This window comes from Chlamydomonas reinhardtii, chromosome 1 (genome assembly GCF_000002595.2).
Source record: "Chlamydomonas reinhardtii strain CC-503 cw92 mt+ chromosome 1, whole genome shotgun sequence".
NCBI classification, from domain to species: domain Eukaryota; kingdom Viridiplantae; phylum Chlorophyta; class Chlorophyceae; order Chlamydomonadales; family Chlamydomonadaceae; genus Chlamydomonas; species Chlamydomonas reinhardtii.
In genome coordinates this window covers 2183142-2207981 of record NC_057004.1, presented here as the reverse complement: position 1 = coordinate 2207981, position 24840 = coordinate 2183142, and the positions used below count along the sequence as shown (strand labels likewise).

The 24840-nt window shown below is 67.2% G+C and overlaps 3 protein-coding genes across 3 annotated transcripts; 1 reads left to right on the top strand and 2 right to left on the bottom strand.

Moving 5' to 3' along the window:
• Positions 1 to 42: 42 nt before the first annotated feature.
• On the bottom strand, positions 43 to 4624 carry CHLRE_01g012050v5 (uncharacterized protein). Its single transcript, XM_001689380.2, has 9 exons — positions 3881 to 4624; positions 3762 to 3797; positions 3445 to 3526; positions 2928 to 3176; positions 2369 to 2556; positions 2104 to 2187; positions 1765 to 1928; positions 1519 to 1578; positions 43 to 1339 (listed from the first exon to the last, which is right to left on the bottom strand). The coding sequence occupies exons 1-9, from the start codon at positions 3974 to 3976 to the stop codon at positions 1081 to 1083; spliced, it is 1218 nt and encodes a 405-aa protein (XP_001689432.1). The 5' UTR covers positions 3977 to 4624; the 3' UTR covers positions 43 to 1080.
• A 138-nt stretch (positions 4625 to 4762) lies between these two features.
• CHLRE_01g012000v5 (uncharacterized protein) lies at positions 4763 to 16414 on the bottom strand. Its single transcript, XM_043058323.1, has 5 exons — positions 12629 to 16414; positions 6598 to 12444; positions 6212 to 6366; positions 5909 to 6069; positions 4763 to 5552 (listed from the first exon to the last, which is right to left on the bottom strand). The coding sequence occupies exons 1-5, from the start codon at positions 16218 to 16220 to the stop codon at positions 5387 to 5389; spliced, it is 9921 nt and encodes a 3306-aa protein (XP_042928237.1). The 5' UTR covers positions 16221 to 16414; the 3' UTR covers positions 4763 to 5386.
• Positions 16415 to 16554: 140 nt separating this feature from the next.
• CHLRE_01g011950v5 (uncharacterized protein) lies at positions 16555 to 24831 on the top strand. The gene is made up of 7 exons (XM_043058322.1): positions 16555 to 16964; positions 17094 to 20364; positions 20544 to 20673; positions 20880 to 23092; positions 23352 to 23542; positions 23855 to 23985; positions 24124 to 24831. Exons 1-7 carry the CDS (start codon positions 16731 to 16733, stop codon positions 24251 to 24253), a joined length of 6300 nt encoding a protein of 2099 aa, XP_042928236.1. The 5' UTR covers positions 16555 to 16730; the 3' UTR covers positions 24254 to 24831.
• The last annotated feature ends 9 nt before the right edge of the window (positions 24832 to 24840 follow it).

Genomic DNA, 24840 nt, shown 5'->3' with positions numbered 1-24840 from the left:
CCTCAAGTCCCACGTTAATATTATAATATTTTATTGACTTTGTGCTGTTAGTGTGTTTATCATAATGGAGCGGGGCAATTCAAACTAAACTTGTACATGGGACGATGTCGTCCGACAGTTATCCGCCGCTGCAAATCTAGCATACGCGAGTCCATGCAGCGCTTTCAACATATCCTTCAAGGCCACTATCACCATTTAAGCGCTGGCCCGCCGGCCTCGGGTTTGTGAACAGCCGGCGGTTGACACGCCGGTGGACAGGGGTTCCACTCTGAGGCTTCAAGTTTTCAACGGATCTAATGAACACCTTCGGTCCCGCATTGGACCGATCGTCAAAATTCATTTGCAATTACACCATTTCGGCCCAAGTGTGGCCGGAAAGACGTCGGGGATTTCCCGTTGGGATGCTTCCACAACACACGCACGTCGATCGTGCTCTTGCCTCCATTACGCATTTCTAGGTCATCTTTGTTAACCCCTTGCCCGCCCCCTACAGTTGTATCTGTAAGTCTACACCTGACATGCACACCGTGCCGTACTTCCAGGCGCTAGCCCCGTTACTGTTGGGCTGAGCCCTCGGCATTGCCTCTACAAGGTCGTGCTACCGTACACCGTATTGCTTGCGTGGGCATGTAGCTGTATATGCCCCGCAAAACGTGCTGCACACACAAGCAAGACAGGACATACGTCGTGGCGTATGCCCTTTGGTCATGGACCTCGCCCCTCCTTACCCCAGCGGGCAAAACCATACATCCTTATCTCCACACCAGGCGTTGCAGGCCAACAACGAAACCGTTTCAAAAGAACGACCCAAAACTGCTACGGCATGTCACATTGCTACATGTCAGTGGCCTCAGGGTTAACCGAGGTCCTCAGCCCCCCACCCCCTCGCCCAAGCGCCGCGCCCCACCCGCACGGAGCGGCCACCAGCCGTTGGTACCGTATCATATAGTTACGCTTGCTACTACATCAGTATACTGCCAATAATTTATTAATATCTGGTGCCCTTGCCCAGCCTGCTGTCCCGCTGCCGTGCGCCCGCCCCCCCGTTTGGGTGCATGCTTCCAGGCCTCCGCCCAGCGCTCATACCATGGACTTGCCGTTCGCGCCCTCCCCGGTGGCCGCCTGCGGCTGCGCAGATACCACCGCCGCTGGCGGCGGCGCATGTGTGCCACGCATGGAGGAGGTGAGCGCGCGTAGGGCTGCGGAGATGCCACGGTGCGAGGGGGTGCCGCCGCCGCCACCCGCCACGCCGCCGTAGTGCACACTGATGTCACCAATGAACTTGCCCGGCAGCGGCTGCAGGCCGCCCTCCGCTGCCACCACATCGCCCGTCTGCAGCCTGCGGGATTGGGAAGAGAAAGTAAGGAATCAGAGGGCGGCGGATGGGGAGGTAGCTAGCTAGGCGTGGCGGATTGTGGGACAAGGACAGCAGGTGAAGGTTGCAGCGCTGCGTCGTGGCATGGTGCTGCAGACGGTGGGGTCACACGGCCACTGATGTCGGGCTGTCGGATGACTCACCAGCCGGCCAGCATGGGTGGCAGGTACCGTGTGACGCCAGAGTTCCAGGAGTTGACCACCCTGTATGTGGGTCACGACCACCACGCGGCCGGCAAAGGCGGCAAGGGCGGGGGCGATCGAGGTAGGGTGCGTGAGGGCGGGCCGGGCGGTTGGGGGCAGCGTGATTTGTGTGCGGCTCGCGACAGTCACCACCACATGCGTACATTACATGATGGAGCTAGGCGGCTCGCTCGCTCGCGGGCTTACATGTCGTGCCCGCTGCCGATGGAGAAGAAGTAGAAGCCCACGATGAAGATCATGGCGGCCACCGAGTTGCCCAGCGTCACGGGGATGTAGTTCTTGACAATGGCCTCGGAGGTGGTCACGTATTGCGCGGTGCCGCCCAGGCGCATGCCCATGGGGATGCCGAACTGCAGGGTGCGACGGGGTAGGACTTGGAGCATGGGAGACGTTGTACGGCATGACACACTGGGCGGGTTGCTTGCAGCAGAGCAATCAAGTACGGTGATACAACGATGATGTTGCGCGGCTATCGTGTGCGTGTGCTGCAGAGGTTTGCGAAAAGCAGGCACTCGGTTTCCGCACCTGGTTAGCGATGCAGTGCTCAAAACCACTTGCAACGAAAATGGTGACGGGGATCAGTACACCCACAAACTTGCCCGTGACGTCCTGAAGGGATTTGGGCAAAGTCGGCAGCAGGCGGGGACGCGGGGTGCATGTCTGAGCACACCCATACAACCCTTCAATCTGTTGACAGATTCGCGAGAAGCGAGAATGTAAATGATCAGTGCCGCCGCCCCTGTGCCGCATGCCACCACCCCGCCATCCAGGGTGCCACCCACGCACGCACCTGCGCCGTCATGGCCTGCCACGTGGCGATGTTGACCAGCCAGTTGCACAGCATGCCCCGCACGAAGTTGACGCCGAAGTCGGGCGAGGTCTTCTTCAAAGCCACGCTCTCCTCAAACGCCTCGCGGCCGCTGAAGACGTCGCCCCAAATGTACATTTGCACCATGAACAGGGAGCCGCACAGGTTACCTACAGGCGGGGGGCGGGCGGGGGGGGGGGCGGGGCTTGAGGGGCGGGGCGCCAGCAGGTGATTGGGTTTGGTGCGCTGCTGCTAGTTCAAGTGGCAATTTAGCCGCAACAACCCGCACGCAAGAGCTGCTGCGGCAACGAGCGAAACACGGACTGCTGGCACGGGGCTGGTGGGCGTGGTGCTGCTGCGCTGGTGCTGGGGCTCCAATCAACCTCTCAGCCACGCATGCGTTCACTGACAAAGCTGGCCAGTCCAAGCTAGCTGCTGCAGAAACCGCGACATAAGGCAACGGTAGTGGCTCACCGCACATGCGCGCCTGCATGTGGCACGCACGCGGCATACATGCAGTACCCGCCCATGTCTTACTCACCGAACCAGCAGTACACCAGGTTCCACACGACAGCTGTCATCTTGGTCTTCCCCTCGCACCACGCAGCTAGCATGAACGTCACGTCGCTGGTGTACAGATCCGAGCCCATCAGGATGATCATTGTCAGGCCGAATGGCAGTCCGAAGAATCCCAGGATGACGTTGTAGAGGCCTGGGTCATCCACCTTGATGTTCTTGAGCTGGCCACCCACCAGGAAAGCAAACGCCATGCCGAATGACAGGTAGGCGCCTGCGTGTGCAGCAGGGGATGCAGCAGGGGGCGGCGGTGAGGCTTCTGAGGTTAGTTCAAGGCGGCTGAGCAATACGAGCTGGAGGGAGGGATTGCTGTCGTGGCAGTGAGCGGCGCACAAGCAGGGGGTAGAAACACTGCAGCAGGTTGGGGGTGGGCTATTAAAAAGGAAACGATGCGCGCCAGGGCAGATCACAGCCACACCCCACTGCACCCAATGCTCGCATTTCATTTGCGGATAAGGGGCATAGACAGCCCACGCACGCACCAGCAAGGAAGGATAGCAGGACCTTCTTCGGCCAAGAGTACTTGGCCTTGGCCACTCCCGTTGCCACCACCTTGTTCCACACCTGCGATCATGTGTGCAGTGGCGGCGGGGACAGGGGCGTGCGTTCGTGTGTATGGGGGGCGGGGGCGGGGGCGTCTCGGAAAATGTCGAACGTCTCGGAGTGCCACGCTCAGCCAGCAGTCGCTCGGCCCCTCCAAACGCCCGTGCAGGGGCACATGAACCCCACCAGGACAACTACCAAACGGCCGACCAGCCGGACTGATCAGACGGTTGCAGATAGAGGACGCCCGCCGCACCTCCAGGGGCGTGATGAACAAACGGAACAGCGCGGCCTGCAAGGAGTCAAGGCAGATGGCTCAGCATGCGCCTTGCCCAGTCAACCTAGCGGGAGCGCGCAACTGGATGTAGTGCTTACATCTCCCTTGGACGCAGTCGCCGCTGTGAGGCCTCCGATCTGTGCGCGCTCCTCGGCGTGGCCGCGCGCCGGGTCCACGACGATGCTTGTGGACATGGCTGGTCCAGTAGTGTTGACAAGTTGACTTCTTTTGATTTTATGACTGCCGACGCGGAACCGGCTATGGGCCTCAAGCGTTTATGGCCCCTAGGGTTTTGGACTCTTCACCACGGGGCGCTGCGCTGAGGATGACACCCACACCAGGGAAGGGCCCTCCACATCGCACGTGGGGAGCCCCCACACACAAACCCAACCATGGGACGTGTCACCAGGTCGGGCCAGCAGTCTATACGCAATGCATTGTGAGAGCGAACCTCTAACGGGGAGTGCTGCTGGGTGAACGGTCGCTGGCGGACTCCTCGCGTACATTTTGACTGTCAAGGCCCCAGCCGCACCTTCTCGCTCTAAAGCCATCAATTTGTACAAGCACAGGTCCTAGAAGAGAAAATACTTGCACAAATGGTTAAAGTAACAATTGGCGACCAATGCTCGCCAGAGCGCACGTGGCGACCAGCGTGGCGACTGCAGGACCAGGACTCCCGCTACTAGCTTGTGATATGTGCCGTAATGATGTAGCTTAGTATAATATAAGGAGATGGTGTCGACGAATGCTTAGCGCGCAGTGGACCTTCGCAAGTTGGATCGGGCTGGAACTAGGTTCCAGAGCGCCCTTTCCGAAGAGCCTCAGGCTCTCAGGCTCTCAAGACTCATTGGGAGTGCACGGAAACGCAAAGACTCATGTAAAGGACATCAATGCCTTCCGCTGGTGCATGGTGCGGTCGCAGATGGGGGGCAGCGCCACCTTCCCTGCACATCTGCAATACAGCAGAGAGCAGGCCTCTCGACATCGTTTGGATTGGATGTCGTCCCACCTTAGCTGCTCAGCGTGAGTAACCCAACACGGAATCATGCTCTCATTCGTGTAACAGATACAGGATTTGTGGCGTCTGGTGGTAATCAGCTCACGTCCTTTCACCAGCAACTGGACTGTGGGGACACCCGAACGCCACTGCTCACGATTAAGTATTACTAACGGAGACCTACTCAACCTCCATGCCCACGCTCCGTACCGTACATCATGGCAGTGCACGACCCGACCGTGAGTAACTGAGTATAGCACGCGAATTCTCCCCGTATCGTCCCCTGCCATCTCTTGCGCAACAATAACTGATACCTTTTGAGCCCTCTGTCACTCGCAGCTGCAACATCAACCCAACACTGCGAGCACGTTTGTGCTGCGCATCACCTGCTCCCCGAACGTTTATGCACACACCACATGCACTCTTGCCACGTTTCAGCAAGTGCGCATTCGTTCCTTCAAGCCTCGTCGATAACGTGCCGGTGCGGCGGCTCAAGCAAACGCTCCGCCCAGCAGGCCGCCACAAGGCAGACGCCCAGACTTGCGTGATACAGCACCCTACGCCGCAGCTGCCGGAGCCCCCAAGCAGGGCTCCCATAGCACACGCACTACCTCCCCCGCTTGGCAGGCGGCGGTTTGCCTGTCCGCAGCGACGACCCTGCCGCCTCTCCAGCGGCCGTGGCCGGCTTGGCAACCGCCGTCGCCCCTCCTGCCGCCCCCGTTGCCGCCGCCACCGCCACCTGCATGGTTTGCTGCGCCGCGGGCTCTGTGTACCTGCATACCACAACCGCAACCGCAGCACATGGCGGGGCAACCGGCTCCAATCAGCAGTGCAGTCCGCACGAGGGGTTGTTCAGAGACGCTCTGCCGCCGGCCGGATCGGCACAGACCTGCAGCGCTGCCACCTTGTAAATCACGCATACACGCATGCACACACACACACACACACACAAACACACAAATACCGTACACACACACACACGCGCGTGTATGGCGGAATTTTGTTCCGTTTGATTCTTTGTTTAACACACACACACACACACACACACACACACACACACACACGCACGCGCGGTGCGCCCATGCACATGCCGTGCCACCCAAGGTCCCAAAGTCCCGCTCACACGCACCAGAAGGGCTTGGCCAGCTCCCACGCCACTCGGCTGGGGTCGCTTGGGAGCACGTGCTCTGCCGGCTCCCAGTGGCCCTTGCCCTCGCCCGCCCACAGCGTCACCACCGAGCCCGGATGGGCAGGGTATCCCCAGCCGAATCCGGGCTGGAGCTCAAAACCCTATACGGCACAAGGTACGGCAGGCGAGCAGCACGGAAACGCCAAGCCGGTTCAAGGCCAAAGCAACGCTTCCGACGTGCCGCAGGCATGTATTGCTGCAGCTGAAAGGATCTCCCAGACTTTCATATGATTCTGTGCCCACCTTCCATTTGATGAGGAAGTAGGTGTGGCCCGCGGCGTCCTCCACCTGGTCCATGATTCGTTCCACGACGCCCTCGGTGTCATCCTCCTCCGGCACGTAGTCCGCCACACGGATGTCGCCGGGCCGGTAGCAGGCGGAGGCGGGGTAGCGGCGACCTGGGGGTTGCAGCGGGTGGGGTTGCAACAGCGCGCTGTCACATGGTGCTGCTTGGCAGCAGTGTGTTGTGGGCTACCGACATGGCTGGAGATGCAACGTTGTGGCAGACGACAAATAGGGCGGAGGCAGAAAGAGCAAGGCACCATGCAGTCAGCGAGTCAAAGCACGTGCTGCCCTTATGTCACCATGCTGGGAATATTTATGTTAAGGTGCAGCCGATGCCAACCTACCTGTAATGGGGCTCTCCACGTAGTCGCCCGCCACCACCTCCTTGCGCCACAGCGCCTCCTGGCTCGGCCGGCCACGCTTCTTCGCTTGCGGCCGCGCGGCGCCCTCCTCGCCCTCACCGACTGCAGGCGCGTGGTCGCCGCATGGCGCCGCGCCCGCGCCCTGCAAAGCGCGCGTGCCATAGCCGCCGCCGCCGCCGCGTGCAGCGTTGCGCGGCTTTCGCGTTTTGCCCTGACCGCCACCGTCATGACCGCCACCAGCACCATTGCCGCTGGCATGCAAGCCATCGACGCGCCGGCGGGACCCACGCCGGCAGCGCGACACGCGCCGCGCAGCCGCCGCCGCTCCAGACCCAGCGCCGCTCATGCACTCACCATCAGCCTCAGCCTCCGAGCCCGCCTCTAAGTCCGCCTCTGATTCCTTGCGTGGCTCCTCTGCTGACTCCTCCTCCGCTGACTCCTCCTCCGCTGACGCCTCCTCTGACGCCTCCTCCGTCTCCGCCTCTGCATCTGCTGCACACCGTTTGGCGGTCCGCCTGCGGCGGACCGGCCCAGCCGAGGCCCGCTTGGCAGCTGCAGCAGGCTGCACACACGCGGAGACCGAGCCTCGCCTGGCGGCCCGAGCAGGAGCTGCAGCGACTGCCTCGCCGCCATCGTTCCCTTCAGCCTGCTCCTGGGCCTCCGCCTTCGACTCCGCCTCGTCTTCCACCTCCGTCTCCTCCGCAGCCGCATCGTCCTCGGCGCCCCGCCTTCCAGCTATGCGGGTGCACGGCTGCGGCACACGCCGCTGCCGCACCTGCCGCTGCTGCACTCGCCGCACCGGCGGTGCCGCTGCTGCGGCGGCCTCGCCGCCACGCCGGCGCTCCTGCTGCCGCCGGAGGGACTGGGCAAACTGGCCGCACGCCAGCTTCCGCGTTTCGCTGTCCGTCTCGCGACCGCTGCCCTCAGCCCAGTCCTTCGCAATGCGACGGGCAACAGCCCGGGTCCTGCTGCTGCGACGCCTGCCCCTGCCGCGGCTCCAGCCGCGGCCCCGCATCCCGCCCCCGCCCCGGCCACGGCCTCGCCGCGCGCGGAGGGCACTGTCGTCCTCTGCCGTGTTCAAGCTCGCTTCACCATCATCGTCCCCGTCGCCGTCACTGCTGCTGGTGTTGCCGCTGATAATGGCGCTGACGGTGACAAAATCCTCGTCGCGCCGGGGCCGCTTTGCTCGGCGCTTGCTGCGGCCACCGTCGGCACCGGGCTGCTGGTACAGCGGGGATTCAAGCTGAGCCACCCGCGTGGGGCGCGGCAGGTGTGCCGCAGCTGTGCGGTCACCACCCGCAGCACCTGCGTCGGCATGATCGCTGTCAGCTGCCTCTGGGCCGACCTGCCCCTCGCCTGGCTCCTCGCCACGGCGGCCGCCGCGCCGTCGCTGCCCTGCCATAGGCTGCTGCTGCTGCTGCTGCTGCTGCTGCTGCTGCTGCTGCTGCTGCTGCTGCTGCTGCTGCTGCTGCTGCTGCGGTGGGTGCCGCGGTGGGTGCCGCGGCTGCGCTACTGCTGCAGGTGCCGCTACTGCTGCCGGTGCCGCCTGTTGCAGCGGTGCGGCTTCCAGATGAGTCCGCCATGCGCTGGGCCCGTGGCCGGTGGCGCGAGAGCGGACAGCGGACGCAGCACGTCCAGCAGCAGCCGTAGCTGCAGCGGCCGCGGCGGTGACTGTAGCGGCACGAGGTGCCTTCGTCTGTGTCCCGTTCTGCTTACGCCCCCGGACCGCCGGCTGCGTTGCTGCGTCCGCCTGCTCCGGCTCCTCGTCCGTCTCAGCCTCCCGCTCCAACACCGCATCTTTGCTCTCCACTCCCTTGCCGTGCGCCTCTGCTTCCTCACCGGCGTCCACGCTGTCAACCACAATGACCTCCGATGCCTCCTCATCGGCACTGGTGTCAGCCTGTGCGCGACGCCCGACACGTGCTCGAGCAGCCCTTGCGCCACCGCGCCTGTTTGCCGGCGGCCCAGCTGCAGGTGAGCCAAGTGCAGCCGCACTGCCTACTTGCTGCCCAGCAGTCTGCCGGCGCCGTGCAGTCGCCCGAAGCCGCGGCCCAGATACCAGATGGAGAGAGGCACCCGCGGCAGCCACAAGCGCCTCGCGCTCCCTCTGACCGCGCCTCAGTTCGCGCTTGCGCTTGAGCGCGCCTTCTGCGCCCGTCGGATTGCTTCCTGTGACCCCGATCGCAAGGGCACCTGAGCCCAGAGGTACGCCCACCGCGGCGGCGGCGTCACCGCCGACACTGGCGACGCGCGGCTGCAGCGCACCGCCATCGTCAGGGTGGGGTGTTACCGAAGCCGCACGCTGGTTGGGATGGACCGGAGCAAGATGCCGGCGGCGGAGGGAGGTCGGCAGCGGTGGCGGCTGCGGGGCTGCGGACGGCGGGGCTGCACGCGATGATGGCGACGGGAAGGGCAGCATGCCGTCCAGCTGCTGCTGCGGCTGCTGTGGCTGCTGCGGCTGCTGCGGCTGTTGATGCGACACCTGCTCCGGTACAGGCGTTTGGGACCCTTGTCGCTGCGCGGTCATCTGCGCAACCGCAATGCCGGCACCTCCACCAACTGCCGCCTCGGCCTCCGCAGCAGCACCCATCAGGATGGCGGCGTCCGGCTCTATCGCTCCCGGGGCCGTCGGGACCTGCTGCGACGGGTATTTCCCCACTCGCAGCGGCTGCGTCCGCGCCTGCGGGTGTGGCTGCGGCAGCGGCAGCGGCAGCGGCTGCGGCTGCGGCTGCGGCTGCGGCAGCGGGTGTGGCTGCTCCTGCTCCTGCGGCCGCACCCGCCCTTGCAGCTGCTGAGCAGCGGACCCAAACCGCGACTGGTCGAGTAGGACCTGTACCGGCGGCGGCGACGCGAGCGCCGACGCTGCGGGCGGCGGCGGAGACTCTCCCACGTGCTGGCGCTCCAGCTGGGAGGCGGCCGGGCTGCTAGCGGCGGTCGCTGGGCAGGACGCAGTAGGCCCCAGGTCGCACGGCGAGGCGGCGCGTGACGCCAGGCGCACAGAGCGGCGGCTGGCAGGCTGCCGCACTGGCTGTGTCCTGAGGCCCTGCGGCGGCGGCGGCGGCAGCGGCAGTGCCGGCTTCTGGGGTGCGCGGCCGCGCTTCCGGCACGGCTCTGCCGCCTCCAAAGCCTCTGGGCCACCCGCGCCCTCGCTCCCTCCCTCGAGCTGCGCCACTGCTGGCCCTGGCTCGGACTCCAAGTCGTGCCGTGGCCGCTTGCGAGCGCCCGTGCTGCGCGCAGCAGGTGCCTGCGTGCCAACGGCTTGCGCCGCCGCCGCGGACTGCTGTTGCTGCTGCTGCTCCTGATCCTGCTGCTGCGGCTCCCAACCCCCTGCTTCCTGGTCTTGCGCCGCCGGCAATGGCGCCGCCGGCTGCAGTCTTTGCCGTGCATCCTGCTGCATCAAACCCTGCTGCTGCGCCTCGTTCGGCGCCTCCTGCTGCAATGCTTCCGGCGCCTCCTGCAGCAATGCTTCCGGCGCCTCCTGCTGCAATGCTTCCGGCGCCTCCTGCTCAGTGCGCACCTGCGTGATGCGCTGCTGCTGACCATCCGCCTGCTCTGCCAGTGTCGTGCGAGTCTGGTCCTGCATATGCTGTGCCTGTGCCTGATTTTGACCTAATTGCTCGCGCACAGCCTGCTCTGGCTCGGCCTGCAGTGCTATGGGCGCGGGCACGGGCACCAGCACCTCTGGTGCGGCGGCGGCTTGCGCCCCCAGGGCTGACTCCTGCGCTTCCAGTGCCAGCCGCTGCTGGCCTTGCGGCGACATTTCCAGCTCCCCTGCTGGTACCGCCGCCGGCGCCAACATCGGAACGGCTGGCAGCAGCTGCAGCAGCTGTGGGTGCGCCAGCTGCCGGTGCGGTTGCCCTGGCACCAGCGCTGTCGCTGCCGGCACAACTGTTGATGGTTGTGGCGGGGAAAGTTGCAGCTGGTTTGGCAGCTGGATCTGGAGTTGCAGTTGGAGCTGGTCGTTCGGCTGGCGCTGTGGCATCGGCGGAGGCTGCGCTGCCAGCACCAGAGCCCACTGCTCTGACTCGGCATTGACCGGACCTGCCATCCCCGCCGCCCCCGTCTCCGGCGCCGGCACAGGCTGTGCCTGGTTCGGCTGTGCCGCTGCCGCATCCGCACCCACAACCAGCTGCGCCAACACATCTGGCGCCAACCGCTGCGGCAGGCCCGCCAGCAGTAGCCAGTCCGGCTGCGGCTGGTGCAGGTGCTGATGAGGCGCCTGCGCCTGGTGCGGTGCTGCCTGCGGCAGCTCCAACGGCCCCTGCGCCGCCTGCGCTGTCACCCCCGATGTTGGCTCCGCTAGTGCTCGTGGCTGTCGCTCCGCCAAATCCTCCTGCACAGATGCCCGCTTGGGACACGGCTGCAGCTGCCCCTGCTGCTGCTGTGTCTGCTCCGGCGGCGCCTGCGGCCCCTGCTGCTGCTGCAGTGTCTGCTCCGGCGGCGCCTGCGGCCCCTGCGGTTGCGGCTGTGCTGTGGCCTGGACCCCTCCGGATTCTGAGCTCGCAGCAGCGGCGTTGCCTCCCGTGTCCGCAACGCAGTGGGCCTCACGCGGCTGCGGGTCGTGGGCAGCGGCTGCCCGCGACTTGCTGGCCCGATTGCCTCGACCCCGCTTGGCTACAGTGGTGGCGGCCGCCTGCGTGGCCCTGTCGAGCTGCGCTGTAGCGGGCTCGCCAAGCGGCCGCTCCTGCGCAGGCCCCTGCTCTACGAGAAGCAGCGGCAGGGGCTGCGGCAGGTTGCCCGCCCTGACCCGGCCCGCCGTGGATTCGCGCAGCTGTCGTGCTGACCTGGGTGCCGCCGCACCCGCTGACGGTGCGCCTCCCGCCGCCGCAGCTGCAGACGCCCGCGCCGCCGCGCGGCTTCTGCGCCCGCCACCCACGACCTCGCCACTGTCGTTCCCGGTGCGGAACATTGTGCTCTCGAACAGGCGGGCAAGCTCCCGCCCACCGGGCGTTTTGGCTGGCTTGACCGCGCCTGCTTCGCCCTGGGCCGAACGGCCCCGACGCCGCGGCTGCAGCTGCGGCGGTGCTGCCGGTGCTGCCTCTCGCGTCCCTTCACCCTCATGCTCCTGCGCTGGCCGTGGTGCTTGCTGCGGCTCGTGTGTGTCTGTGCCGACCCCGGGGCCCCCTGGGCGGGGCGCGGGCGTCACTGGGGGCAGCTCCGGCAGCTGTGCAGGCGCGGCAGCGGCCTTCACCGTTGCCGCTTCCACCCCACCGGAAGCACCGGCAGGCACTGCTTCCGCCGGCGCCGCCACCGCGGCCACCACCACAGCGGCCGCAGCCGCAGCTGCAGCCTCAGGCGTGTCCGAGGCTGCGCCGGGCAGATCCACCGGGGGGTGCACCGGCACCTCGCCGGCTGACGTGAGCCGCGGCCTCGCGCCCGCTTCCCACGCTGCCATCGCTGCCGTCGCCGCCGGCTGCACCGCCGCCCAGGACCGCAGCACAGACTCCCGCATCCAGTGCCCGCCGCGACCCCTGGCGGTGCAGGTCCCAGCTCCGCTACCACTGGCGCTGCAGGCACCAGCGCCGCTACCACCTTGCCGCTCCGCCCGGGCTTCCCCACCGGTACTTTCAGTCCCAACCACGCCGCCGCCTTCTGCTCTTGCCCCGGCGACGAACGCCGTTTCAGCCCCACCAGGGTGTCCGGGGTCGAGCTCGTAGCCGCGCCACTTGACCAGGTAGGTGGTGCAGCCGGCTGCGGCGCTGTGCATCTCGTCCACGATGGCCTGCACGGCGCGGTGGGGGTCGGACACCAGCAGTCCCGGCACCTCCAGCTGGCGGCGCAGTGGCACGTCGCCGGGGCAGCGCACGAGGTGGGCGGGGTAGGCGCGGCCTGGGCGGGGTGAGGGAGGGGCGCGGCAAGGAGGAAGTCAGGAGCCAGGCGTTCCTTTGATAAGCACAATGCAAGAGGGTGCACACGGTGCCTGCGTGTTTGATTGCACGGTACAGGTTGTGTGAGCGTCAGGTATCATAACGCCGAGGGCATACACCTTTGCGAACTGCCGCTGCCAACACACCTGTGAACGGGCTGACCATGCCCACAGCGTCACTGGCCATCCCATCGTCTGCAGGCTGCTCCAACACCCGCGGCGATACCTGGCTGCTCCCCGCCCCCGCTGACGCTGCTGCTGGTGGCGCCGCTCCTGCGTAAACCCTGCCGGTCAACCCTGGCAGCACCGCAGCAGCAGCTGTCGGGGCGGACACGGCGTCCACAGCCGCAGTCGCCGCAGCCGTAGCCGCAGCCGCAGCTGTTGTCGCCCGCAAGTCCGCCATGAGGTTTTCAATTAGTGTCAGCACACCCTGAGCGCGCTGGGCCAAGTCCGCAGGTGCACACACGCAGCCGCCGCCGGTGACAGCTAGCCGCGGCGGCTGCGGCTGCGCCAGTGGCACCGCCGCCGCCTCCGCTTGCGCCACCTCCGCCTCCGCCACCGCTCCTACCGCCGCCTTCACCTGCGCCTTGCTGCACCGCGCCAGCTGCCGTAGTGCCTCTGCCTCTGAAACCGTGGCTGTAGCAACGCCGGCGCAACCTGCAGCACAGGCGCCGGGCGCGCGCGCCGGTGCCTCTCGACCGCTCGCCTGCGCGCCGCCCGCCGCTTCGGCCGTCTGCACTGCCGTGGGCAATGCCACCGGATCGGCACCGGCAGCCGCACCTGCAGCCGGTGGCTCCAGGGTTGCGGCCACGGCCTGTGCTGCCGCGGCCGCAGTCGCCGCCGCTAGCAGTGCGTGCTCCAGGGTCCGCAGGTCCAGGCCCGCAGCCGGGGCCTCCACGGCGAGCGGGGGCTGCGGGCGGGCTGCTGCAACCGCTGCCGCGGTGGCGGCGCCAGCAGCAGACGGGCTTGAGGCGTCCATGCCGTCGGGCACAGCTGAATGCGATGACGGGTCGGCTGAAGCGTCGTCAGCAGCTGCGCCGAGCTGCTGCGAGTGCAGCTGTGGCGATAGGCCTCGCCCTTGCGACCGTTGCCCATCCTCGCCCTCAGCCTCACTCCCCTCCTCCGCTTGCTGCTGCCCTTGCTGCTGTGCCTGCTGCTGTGCCTGCTGCTGTGCCTGCTGCTCAGCCGCCGCCTGCTCACCTTCAGCCTGCTCCTCCTGCTGGTCCTCCTCCCCGTCCTCCATGTCCATGACCAGGTCCACTGCCTCATCCTGATACTGCACCTCGTCCACCTGCTCCTGCTTGATCCGCACTTGCGGTGGCAGTAGCTGCTGCAGGTCCATGCTGCCACCGCCCGCCAGCGCCTGTAGTGCGGGCGCCTGAGGCTGTAGCAGCTGCTCGGACCCTGCTGGATCCCATTGGCCGTGGCCATCAAGAGCCCCTGCAGCGGCGGCGGCCGTGCCAACCTCGCCATCCGCCCCAGCCTCGGCGGCAGCAGTCCGCGTCTGCGTCGCGGCACCGCCCGGCGGAATCACGGCTGCAGCGGTGAGGCTGGTTGCCGGCACGGCCCCTTCGCTGTCGACGTCCTTCCCACCCACCCCTACTGCCCCCGACTCTGCCGCCCCCGGCCCAGCATCTTCAGCCCCATCGCCTCCACCTGTGGCGGGATGTGCATCTTTGATGGCAGCTGCGAAGCTCGCCCGATCCTTAAAGCCTGGCAGCTCGGTACTGCCGCCGGGCGCAGTTGCTGCCGCGAGCGGCGCAACCAGCACAGCCATCGCTGGGCCCAGACCTGGCCCCTGGCCTGCTGCCACCGGTCCTGCCTGCATGGCTACAGCCGCACCCCGCGCCACATCCCCAGCTGTCGGCAGCAGCTCCGCGGCCGGGGCTGGGTCTGCAGCATCTACGCTGGGCGTCGCGTCCTTGTGCGCTTGTCCTGTCGCTGCTCCCGTTGGTGACGCCCCCGCCGCCTGCGTAGCCGGCTGCACGGCTTCCTCCGCCGCTGGCTCCGCCGCCGCCTCATGCGCTTCCGCGCCTGCAACTACGCCAGATTCCGCCTCGACTCCCGCTGCTGCCGCTCCAGGTGTTTCCGCCGCCGCTACTTCCACCCCAACAGCTTCCGCACCCGCTGCTGCGCCGGCCGGCAGCTGCGGGGCGCAATGCAGCGGCTCCGGCTGTGCCGCCGCTGCTGCCGCGTTGCCCGGCACCACCACCTCCCGCACCACCGGGCTCGAGTTCACCTCCTGGTCGTCCCCGTCGTCCAGCCCTGAGCCCACACTGTCGGCGTCATCGCCGGGGCACCCCTGGGGCATGCATGCGCCGACAGTCAGCCCAGGCTCAGCCGCGGCCTCGGCCTCAACGGCCGCTGCCTCTGCTCCAGCCCCGGTCGCAGCCCTGGTCGCAGCCTTGGGCTCCGGCTCCGGCTCCGGCTCCGGCTGTGGCTCCGGCTCCGGCTGCGGTTGCGGCTGCAGCTGCGGCTGCGGCTCCGGCTCGAGCTCCGGCTGCGGCTCCGGCTGCGGCTCCGGCTGCGGCTGCGGTTGCGGTTGCGGTTGCGGTTGCGGTTGCGGTTGCGGTTGCGGTTGCGGCTGCGGCTGCGGCTCCGCCGCAACCTCAGCAACTGCGGCTGTCCCGCCTACTGCTTCGGTCCCAGGTATGGTTTCGGCCTCGGCCTCGGCTTCAGCTGCTGCAGACCCTGTGGCTGCCGCACCTGCCCCGCCTGCCTCGCCAACCGGGTCCGTCGGAAAGGCGGGCTCTGCAAACAGACCGTCCACGAACGAGTCCAGCTCCTCGCCACCTTGAGCCACCGCCGCTGTGTCCTCCTGCCCGCTACCGCCCGCCGCAACCCCTGCGCCTACATCCACACCTAGCAAGGAATGCAGCGGCTGCAGCGGCTGCTGGTGGTAGTACATTGAGTAGGGCTGGTGCTGATACTTGTACAGGGGCTGGTGCTGCGTGTGACCGCCGTGCGCCACACCAGCTGCAGCCCACGCGTGCAGGTGCCCGCCAGCCCCGTCGCTCGGCGCGGCCCCGCTCGCCACGCCCGCCACAGCCGCAGCCCCGCCATCCAGTCGCTGCTGCACGTCCTGCAGGTTGTCCAAGCTCCCTCGGTAGGGGGCGGACGTGGGTTGCAGGGCCGGAGGCGCGTGTGCCAGCGTGTGCCCCGCCGTGGAAACCAGGTTGACTGCGGTGGCCGCAGCCCCGCCCCCAGGGTGTGGCTGCAGATTCAGCTTGTCCTTCACCTCGCTCAGGATGTCGATGCACTCGGCGAGCTGGAACAGGTGTATCGGGTTGGCGCCGGTGCTCACTACGGCCAGGTTGCGGGCCTCGGCGGCAGCGCACGCCATGCCCATGTCGCGAGCGTGGGCTGCACCGGCAGCCGCGTCGGAGGCGGTGGCCGCCACCACCGATGGCTGTGGGTTAGGGGCCAGAAGGCCCATGGTGTGGTACTGGTGGCCCAACTGCCCGTACGGAGTCGTCGCCAGCGTTGGCGCCTGACCCACTGCGACCTGCACTCGGGCCGCCGCTGCCCTGACGCGACGCCCGCCGGCGGCGTGCGCCGCTGGCATGACGGCCGTGCCACCTGGGCCCAGCCGAAGTAGCGACGAGGACGCCACACGGCTGGGGCCGAGGCTGGGCGATATGGCCTCGACAAGTTCGCTCCTTGAGAACACGCCAGCGACCGATCTCCCTGCTGCTGCAAATGCTGCATTGTGGGCCTCATCAGCTGCTGTATCGTTCATGCTTGCCAGCAGCTTGCCGATACGCATGCAAACCAGGGGCCAGCCCAACGCGCTGACGCAACCTGGGCCCTCAGCTTGGCCGTTGATACTTCCCAGCAGTATCTGCTAAGAAGACATGATTGTATGTGCCCATGACGCTTGTGGGTTGGCGAACTGTCGAGCGTCGCGACAACGCGCTCGTTGGGGGCCTATGCGTATCCTAGGCAGTGTCGTGTACACATGTATATGGCGCCATGTGCTTCCAGGGGCCCACGAGTCTACTAATATGTGTCTCCCGCCAACCGAAGCCCGCATGGGCCCAAAAAATCGCCCCGCCAACCCCGCAACATACCAAGTTAGCGAGAGGCGGTCGCAGCAATAATACTTGAGCCTTAGCTTGGCGTCGTTCTCGCAGCCGGGCACGCGCAGCACGCCCGGTTCGTCGCGGGTATTTCTTTCCGTGCCACAGCAATCGAGTCGCTGCATGCATTTATAGTCTTAGAAACATGTGAACAATTCACTGCGCACAGAATGGCAAAGGAGACAGCCAAGGCCCGGCCCGGGCCTGCCAAAGGGCAAGCGACAAAGAGAACTGCTGCCGCCAAGGCTGCCGCAGCCAATGATGACCCCTTAAAGTTATACTATCGCGTCTGCGGAAGGAGAGTCAGGAAGATATTGGGTGGCAAGCTTGGCGAAACTGAAAACGGCTACCCTGTCTGCTCCAGGCTGTCACAAGCCACCGGGAAATTCGAGCCTGTCGTCCAGGTGCGTTTCAGATCATACCGGGCTGCTGGCGGGCCCTTCCCCAACTCGGGCAACCCCGGTGGTCCTGTGCGGCCCGCGACCCCTCGCCCGAATCGTCCGACCCCGCCCGGTTGCCGTGCTGTGGCACAGGTGAAGTTCGGTCCGGGAGAAGCAAAGCACTCGCTGCCTCTCAGCGATCTGCTTGAACAATATGAATTCGTTGACGACAACGCCGGCAGCGGCGCCGGGACCGCAACGGCGGCGGTAGCCGCAGGCGGCGGCGTGCGAACCGCTGGCGGTGCCTCCGCGCGCGCCCCTCGCCCCACCTTGGCACCGGGTGGCAACGCCGGTGGCTCTGGCGCTGGCGCTAGTGCTGGCGCCAAAGCTGGCACTGGTGCTGGTGCTGGTGTCAAAACCAAAGCGGTTGCGGGTGGCAGCAGAGCCGGCAAGGCGGCGCGGCCTGGGCCCCATCCGACAAAGGCCGCTGGCAACAGCTCGGCCGGCGGCGGCAGGTCAGCACCGGGCGGCAGCGGCGGAACGGACGCCAGCGGCGGGCAGGGCACCCGGGCGGGTGCTGGGTCGGGGGCGGCTGCGGGTACAGGTGCGGGTACAGGTGCGGGGGCGAGTGCAGCTGCCGAGCAGCCGGCTGTGCGTCGCAAGTCCACGCCTGCCGCTGCCAAGGGCGCAGCGGCGTCAGCCGGCCCGCCCAGTACCGGCGCCAACGGAAAGGGCAGCGGGGCAAAGGCGGGCGGCGCCGTCCCGGCAGGCGGTGACAGGGGGAAGTCGCCGGTTGGCAGCTGCGGTGGTACAGGAGGTGGGCTGCAGCAAGATGAGGGGGCCGAACAGCAGCCGCCGCGGCAGCCACAGCAGCAGCCGCAACCGCAGCAGCAACATGTGCAGCCGAAGCAGAAGGCAAAGCAGCCACAACAGCAAGCAAAGCGGCAGGCTGGCAAGCAGCGCCCGCAGCAGCGGGATGACCAAGAGGCGCAGGAGCAGGAGCAAACACAGTCGGAGCAGGCAGGGGCGGAAGCCGGCGGCAGGGACAGCAGGGACGACGACAGCGATGTGGTGCTGGTGGGTGAGAAGCCGGCGCCAAAGCCCCAGCCCCGAAGGCGGAGCAAGCTTTTGCGCAAGCGCACAGCAGGCGCCGCTGGCTCCCCCGCTGCAGCGGCTGCGGCGGCAGATGGAGCAGTGGCGGCGGCGGGCGCTGACGGGAAGCTGGCGGACAGCGAGCAGCGGCAGCCAAGCGAGGGACGTGGCAAGCAGCGGCGGTCTGGGGCCGCGGCGGCGGCGCATGACAGGGATGCAGAGGCGCAGGCGGGCCAGCCGGGGGCGCAGGTGGCCCCGTCGCAGCGGCAAAAGCAGCCGCATAAGCGGAAGCGGTCGCAGCCACGGCAGGCGCCGGCAGGTGAGGTCTCAGGCGGCGGCGACGGCGGTTCAGACAGCGAGGCGGGCCGGTCGCCGCAGCGCCCCCGCCGTACTGCCGCGGCGGATGATGAGCCCGCGGCGCGGCGGCAAAAGGACGGCGGGCGGCTGCGGGCACCTGCGCAGCAGGCAGCTGCGGTGGGGCGGCGCGCAGCGAGCGAGCGCGAGCAGGCGCAGGCGCAGGCGCAGGCGCGGGGTCAGGAGAACGAGGACATGCCAGCGGACCTGGAAGATGACTGGACGCAGGCCACGGACCTCGAGGCCGGATGGTTTGTGCAGGATACCGGGGACGACAACTTGGGTGGCGGCGGCGACACCTTTCCTGCTTTCGGCGCCGAGTTGGGTGGCGCAGACGACTTCTTGGGCGGCAACGGCGGCGGCAGCGGTGCACAGGGTGGCGTGGACGCTGGGGCAGACGGCCAGGCCTGGACCCAGGAGAGCGTGGATGTCGTGAATGTGGGGGCAGTAGCAGCTGCGGCAGTAGCAGCCACGGCAGTAGCAGCAGCTGTTGCTGCAACAGCAACAGCGGCTGCAGCAGAAGCAGAAGCAGGGGGAGCTGCACCGCGACGTGGAGACGACGCGGGCATCGGGACTGGGGCAGCGCTGCCACAGGATCCAAACACGCAGGATCCGAACACGCAGCGTGCAGCGTGCAGCGGCGGCATTGGCGGCGGCGCCTCCGGACCGGGCAGCCGCCAGGGCGCCGGTAACACCGCTGCAGCCGCGACCGTGTCAGGAAAGGCTGCACCAGCAGCTGAGGGAGAGGCGGAAGGGTCCGTGGGCTCGGATGCGCCCGCTTCAGGTTGGGGGGCGCCCGCAGGGGCGGACGCGCAGGCTCGCTGCCACGCGCACGCCAAAGCAAAGTCAGCAGCGGATTGCGCCGCAAACAGGCCAGCGGACGCCGAGGTCCGAGCAGGCGACGCCGGGGAAGGCGGTGATGTGGCGGCGGCTCCGGTCCAACGCTTGGGTGCAGGACTGGCGCCAACAGAGAAGGCGGTGGCGAGTGCCACTGACACAGCGGCCGCACACCCGCCTTGCATACAGCAGCCAAAGCGGGGGCAGGTGCGGCAGCCGCTGGAGGAGTCGCGGTCGCGGTTGCAGGACGGCAAGGGCGAGGGCGAGGAGGACGCCGGACCGGGCGAAGAGGACGCGAGCAACAGCAGCGACAACAGCAGTGACGAATCGGAGGAGGGCGAGGACCGCGATGGGGGGGACGAGGAGGCGCACGAAGACGACAGCGGCGACGCGACCTCTTCCGACTTGGTCGGTTCCCACGGGCCCTGGCAGGACGACGAGCTCCGGCTGGACCTGTTGACAGCGGAGGAACGGCGGGCGCAGGAGGAGCAGGAGGAGCGGGAGCGGCGGCAGCAGCGGGACAGGGCTGCGGCGGCGGTGGGCAAGGCGGACCAGGCAGTCGAAGAGTCGAGGCAGCCAGCGGCAGAGGGCGCTGGAGCCACAGCCGCTGGTGCTGCCGCTTGTTCCGCGGCAGGTGCTGGCGAGGTGGAAGAGCGGGTTGTTGCCGCTGCGCCAGTCGCCCACGGAACTGGTGACGCATCGCGCAAGGCTGCAGCGCGGGAGCTGGGAACGAGCAACGGTGCCGCGGCTGCCCCTGTTGGTGCATCGCGGGTGGCGGCAGCTGTGGCAGAACGGCCTGTGGCGGATACCGGTGCTCCAACGGACGCAGCTGCAGACACCGGGGATGCGGAGGAGGAGGTGACTGTCGGAGAGGCCGTTCGGGAGGCCGTGGGGGAGGCGGGAACGCAGGGCAGCCATGATGAGGCGGCAGCTCCGGTGGCAGCAGCAACGATAACAACAGCAACAGCAGGCGACGGCGCGGCGGGCGCAACCGAGCTGCAAGTTGGCGCTGCCCCAGATCGCTTGCCAGCGGACCCGCAGGCGGGCATGCGGCCTGATGGGGGGCCTGCGGCGGCGGCCGCAGCATCGGCGCCAGGCGAAGACCGGGTTGCAGAGGGCGTGGTTGTGGGACCGTTCACAGGTGTGTTCAGAGGCTTGGCGTGTATGCGTCCGAAGTGCCTTTGCATCGGTCACTGTCAATAACATAAGACGCCTGTCGTTGTAGCCATTAGCCATGCGTATGTGAAATGCGTCAGCACTCACCGCCGCATGCAACAGCACCCAACGGTGGCAGCCCCAACCCCCACCCATCCCGCCCAGGCCGCGCCTACCCCGCCCACCTGGTGCGCTGCCCCGGCGACGTGTCACTGCGCCGCCAGCTGGAGGTGCCGGGACTGCTGGTGTCCGACCCCCACCGCGCCGTGCAGGCCGTCGTGGACGAGCGCTATTGGTACGTTCGTGCATGCGTGTGTAAGCTAGCTGGCGCTGCCTTGGCGGTGGTCCTTGTTTTGGGCGTTTGTGCTTGCTTTGATAGCCGTACGTTGTTAGCGTTACTGCAACAATCACTGCGCTACTGGTTGGTGCTACGGCCTGCCGCCTGGCTCTGGCTCTGCTCCTCAACACCAACTTGGCATCGCATCTCATGCCCCTGTGCAGCCCGGTGGCCGGCTGCAAGCTCCTGCTGGTCAAGTGGCGCGGCTACGAGCTCGATCCGGGGCAGCCGCCACAACAGGCGCAGGCACAGCAAACCCCGTCGTCACAAGCTGGCGGAGGCGGAGGCGGCGGAGGCGGAGGCGGAGGCGGCGGAGGCGGAGGCGGAGGCAGCAGTGCGGGCGCTGGTGGTGCCAGCGGTATTGCCGATGGGCTGCAGGACCGCTGCGGCGCTGATGGCGCCGGCGGCGGTGGTGGCGGCGGTGGCGGCGGGCGGCATGGGCACTGGGTGTACGAGTACGGCGTGGAGAGGTGGGCGGCCGTGCAGCCCGAGGTGGCGGACATGTTGGCAGCGTGGCGGGCGGCTGCCGGCAGCGGGGCGGGCCGCCGGGACCCCTGCGACGACAATGACGGCGACCTCGACAGCGGCGACGATGGTGGGGGAGGCAGTGGTGGAAGCGGCAGTGGTGGTGGCGGTGGCGGAGGAGGTGGTGGCGGCGGTGGAAGCGGCAGTGGTGGCGGCGATGGCAGTGGGGGCGACGGTCACGGCCGCGGCCATGGGCGCAGCGGCGATGGGAATGCACCGCCCAACCCGCCGGCGCACCACAACCACCAACAGCATCATCAGGCCCAGCATCCCCGGCCCTCTGCGGCAGCCGCTGCACTTCACGGTGGCGGCGGCGGCGAGGGTGCCGACGTACCTGGCACCCCCCGCGCCGCTATCGGCATGACCGAGCAGGTGGCCAAGCTCCTGCAATGCTGGCGGTCACGCAGCCCGCAGTGGCGGCAGATGGGCGGGAGATCTAGCGGCGGCGGTGCCGGCGACAGCAGCCCTACCGGCGTGCGTGCCGGAAGCACCGCGCAAGCCGTCGGCAGCAACATCGCGTGGGCGCCCTTGTCCTCTCGTGGCGCCGTTCCTGTCCAAGCGATGGCAACGGCAGCAGCAGCGGCTCATGCAGCGCACCCTGCTGCCGCCTGTCACCACGGCCACCCGGAGCCACACGTGCAGCCGCGCCCGCAGCCGCCCCAGTCACCCCACAACCACCTCACAGGGTTACCCTCCGTGAACGTCATGGCGGCGGCGAACACCGCAGCGCTGGCGGCGGCCGTGGCGGCGCTCGGGCTGGACGCCGCCGCTGCCAGCGCTGCCGTCGCGTCGGCCCACGCCGCGGCTGCGGCGACCGCCGCCGGTACCGCCGTGGCTGCTGTGACGTGGCCGGCTGGCGCCGCCGCGGCTAGCGCCGGCCTGGAGGGCGCGGCTCCGAACGGTCGCCTCGACGGCGACAATGATGACGGCGACAGCGATGACTTTGGCCTCGAGGACCTGCTGGCGGATGACTTCCTGAGAGGCATGGGCGAGGAGCTGAAGATGGAGGAGTTGGCGCCGGCACAGGAGCAGGAGCAGTACGGTGCCGCTGCCGAGGCAGGGAGCCATGCGCGGCATCACGGCGGTGCTGGTGCTAGCGGCGGCGGCGGCGGTAGCGGCGGCAGCGGCGGCAGCGGCGGCTGGGGGCCCACCATCTCAGCTGCAGCTGCCACAGCGGGCGGCGACTTCTTCCAGTTGAACCCGGCGCAGGCTCACCAACACCAGCAGTCGCAGCCGCAGCCACGTCAGCACCCGCACCAGCACCAGCACCAGGCAACCTCGCACCTGCGCCAGAGTGGCCGCGCACGGCGCCCCTCCAAGCGCCATGACGCCTCCGAATACCAGCTCGACAGCTCATTGAAGAGCCTACAGCCCACAGGACCCGCCGTTGCCCCCAGTTCCCTTGGCGGCGCCGGCGCTAGCGGCAGCCGGAAACGCAGCGCTAGCGGCTTAGGAGCCAAGGGCGCAAAGCGGCAACGCGCGGGCAGCTCTCCATCAGGTTCCAGTCAGCGCCGCGGCGGCGGCAGCAGTGGTGGCGACGTCGCGGGTGGCTGGAATGGCGGCTCTGGTGGGGACTGGAGCGGTGGTACCGGTAACGGCAGCGGCAGCGGGTATGACGGCGGCGGCGCCGCCGCCGCCGCCGGCGGCAATGGCAAGATGGCGCTGCTGCACGGCGGCCAGGTGACCGTCATCCGAGCGGCGGCGGCGCGCGATCCGGGCAGCTGTGACGGCGACGTGCACGTAGCGGCGCGGGAGCAGGAGGCGGCTGACATGGTGGCTGCGGACGCCGAGGCCGAGGCTGGCTGGCGGGACGAGCTGGACGCAGGCCGCTTCGTGTTTTGCCTGGTCACTGGTGAGTGCGGTGGCGGTGGGGGGAACGGCGAGTTGGCTGCGGCTGGGAACCTGCCGCGTCCACACGTTGGCGGGAGAGCCCGTGTTCGTCATGCCCTAAAGCATGCCGTATGCCCTTGGCGTGTTACTGATGTAACCTGGCGCCCGCTTTGCGGTGCTGCCGCTCCCAACATGGCGTGTCAGCCCAGCGCCCAACCGGGTTCACTGCCACGTGCCCCTCCACACGCCTTACGCCCCTTATGCTGCGCTTCAACCCCCAGGCCGTCGCTACCCCGCCTCCGCCTGCTACCGGCATGGCGACATCCGTCTGGTGGACTACGTGCCGGAGGAGGATGGCACCGTGGGCGAAGTGGAACGAATCATGGACGAGGTGGAGGACGAAGAGGTGGTGGAGGAGCCGGACGGCAGCAGGCGGCTGGTGCGGTGCCGCAAGTACCTGGTCAAGTGGCAGGTGGGCCGCGGCAAAGGCGGGTGTGAAGGACGGCGGGCGAGCGCTGGGCTCACTGGTTTAGTGTAGGTGGATGTTGGGTCTCGCGCACTGGGACCAGGTTGCCGAGGCAGCTGCCGTGCAGCGTGCAGCGTATGTGTGCTGGCCCGGGGTCGGCAGGCAAACGCTTGTGCCAACGACAAAGCCTGGCCGCTGTCCGTTCCGCGTACTGCCCCAACACAGCAGAAAGCCCCTCAATATAGATGCCCTCGCCGTGCGCCCACATTGAGTCTTGTTTGCCACGTTGCCCAAATGCGACGTGATGGCTCGTGACAGGGCTATGAGTTGGATCCCGGGGAGCCGGGCAAGAGCGGCCGCCAGGGGCACTGGGAGCCCAAGGAGAACGTGGTAGCAGATGGAGTACCGGCGGCGCTGCACGCGTGGAAGAGGCGGCGGCCACTGTGGTGGTGAGTAAATCGTTACGCCTTCAGGCCCGAAATGTTGTGATGCGCAGGGGTGCGATTGTCCTCTGCTGGGTGCGCTGGGGAGGCCGGTTGCGGAGGGGCTCGGTCGTTCACAGACGGTGCGTTCGCTACTGCTTGCAGGCACTCCGTGTTTCCACTGCCGGTTGAGGAGCCCTTGGTCTCAGACAGCCGTAAAGCTGCCAACAAAAAGGCTGGCGCCGCAAAGCGTGGCGGGAACAGCCGCAGCACGAGCGTGGCCTGGGCGAGTTAACCCGACCGGTGCCACGTGCCGGGTCTTGCCAACGGTCAGGGCCGGGTTTGAAGTCCTCCTGAAAAGCAGTGCAGACGACGTTGGTCATACTTGGATAGGTGGCACTAGGCCGAAGTGGATGGGTGATGGCCGAGACCGGGAAAGCTTTAAGCAATCGTAGTGCAGGTAAGCAATCCGAGTTTTTAGAGTGTGAAATGCTCAATATTGCAATGATTACATGTGTCCCAATTGGCCCGCTGGACGATGCGGGCCAGAGGCGGGCGCAAGGTTTGCTCACAGACATATGTACTTGGATTTCTATCGCAAGAACAAAATAACTCATTCTACATGTACACGCATCGCTCGGCTGAAGAGAAGCCTCCTGTAGTAATACGTTGCAACATTTTGGACTCCTCACACTTGCCGAGGATGTTGATTAACATGCTATCACGGTTACTTATGGATGAGACTGCAGTGTAGAAGTAGCTGGCCGGGGGTGGAGTTAGGGTCGGCCGAATGGCCATGGCTTCTCGGCAACGCCTCCTGTCTATGCGCAGCCTTCCGAGCAGTCGCAAGGGATGGCAAACTCTGTTTTTGTTTCTGGCGCT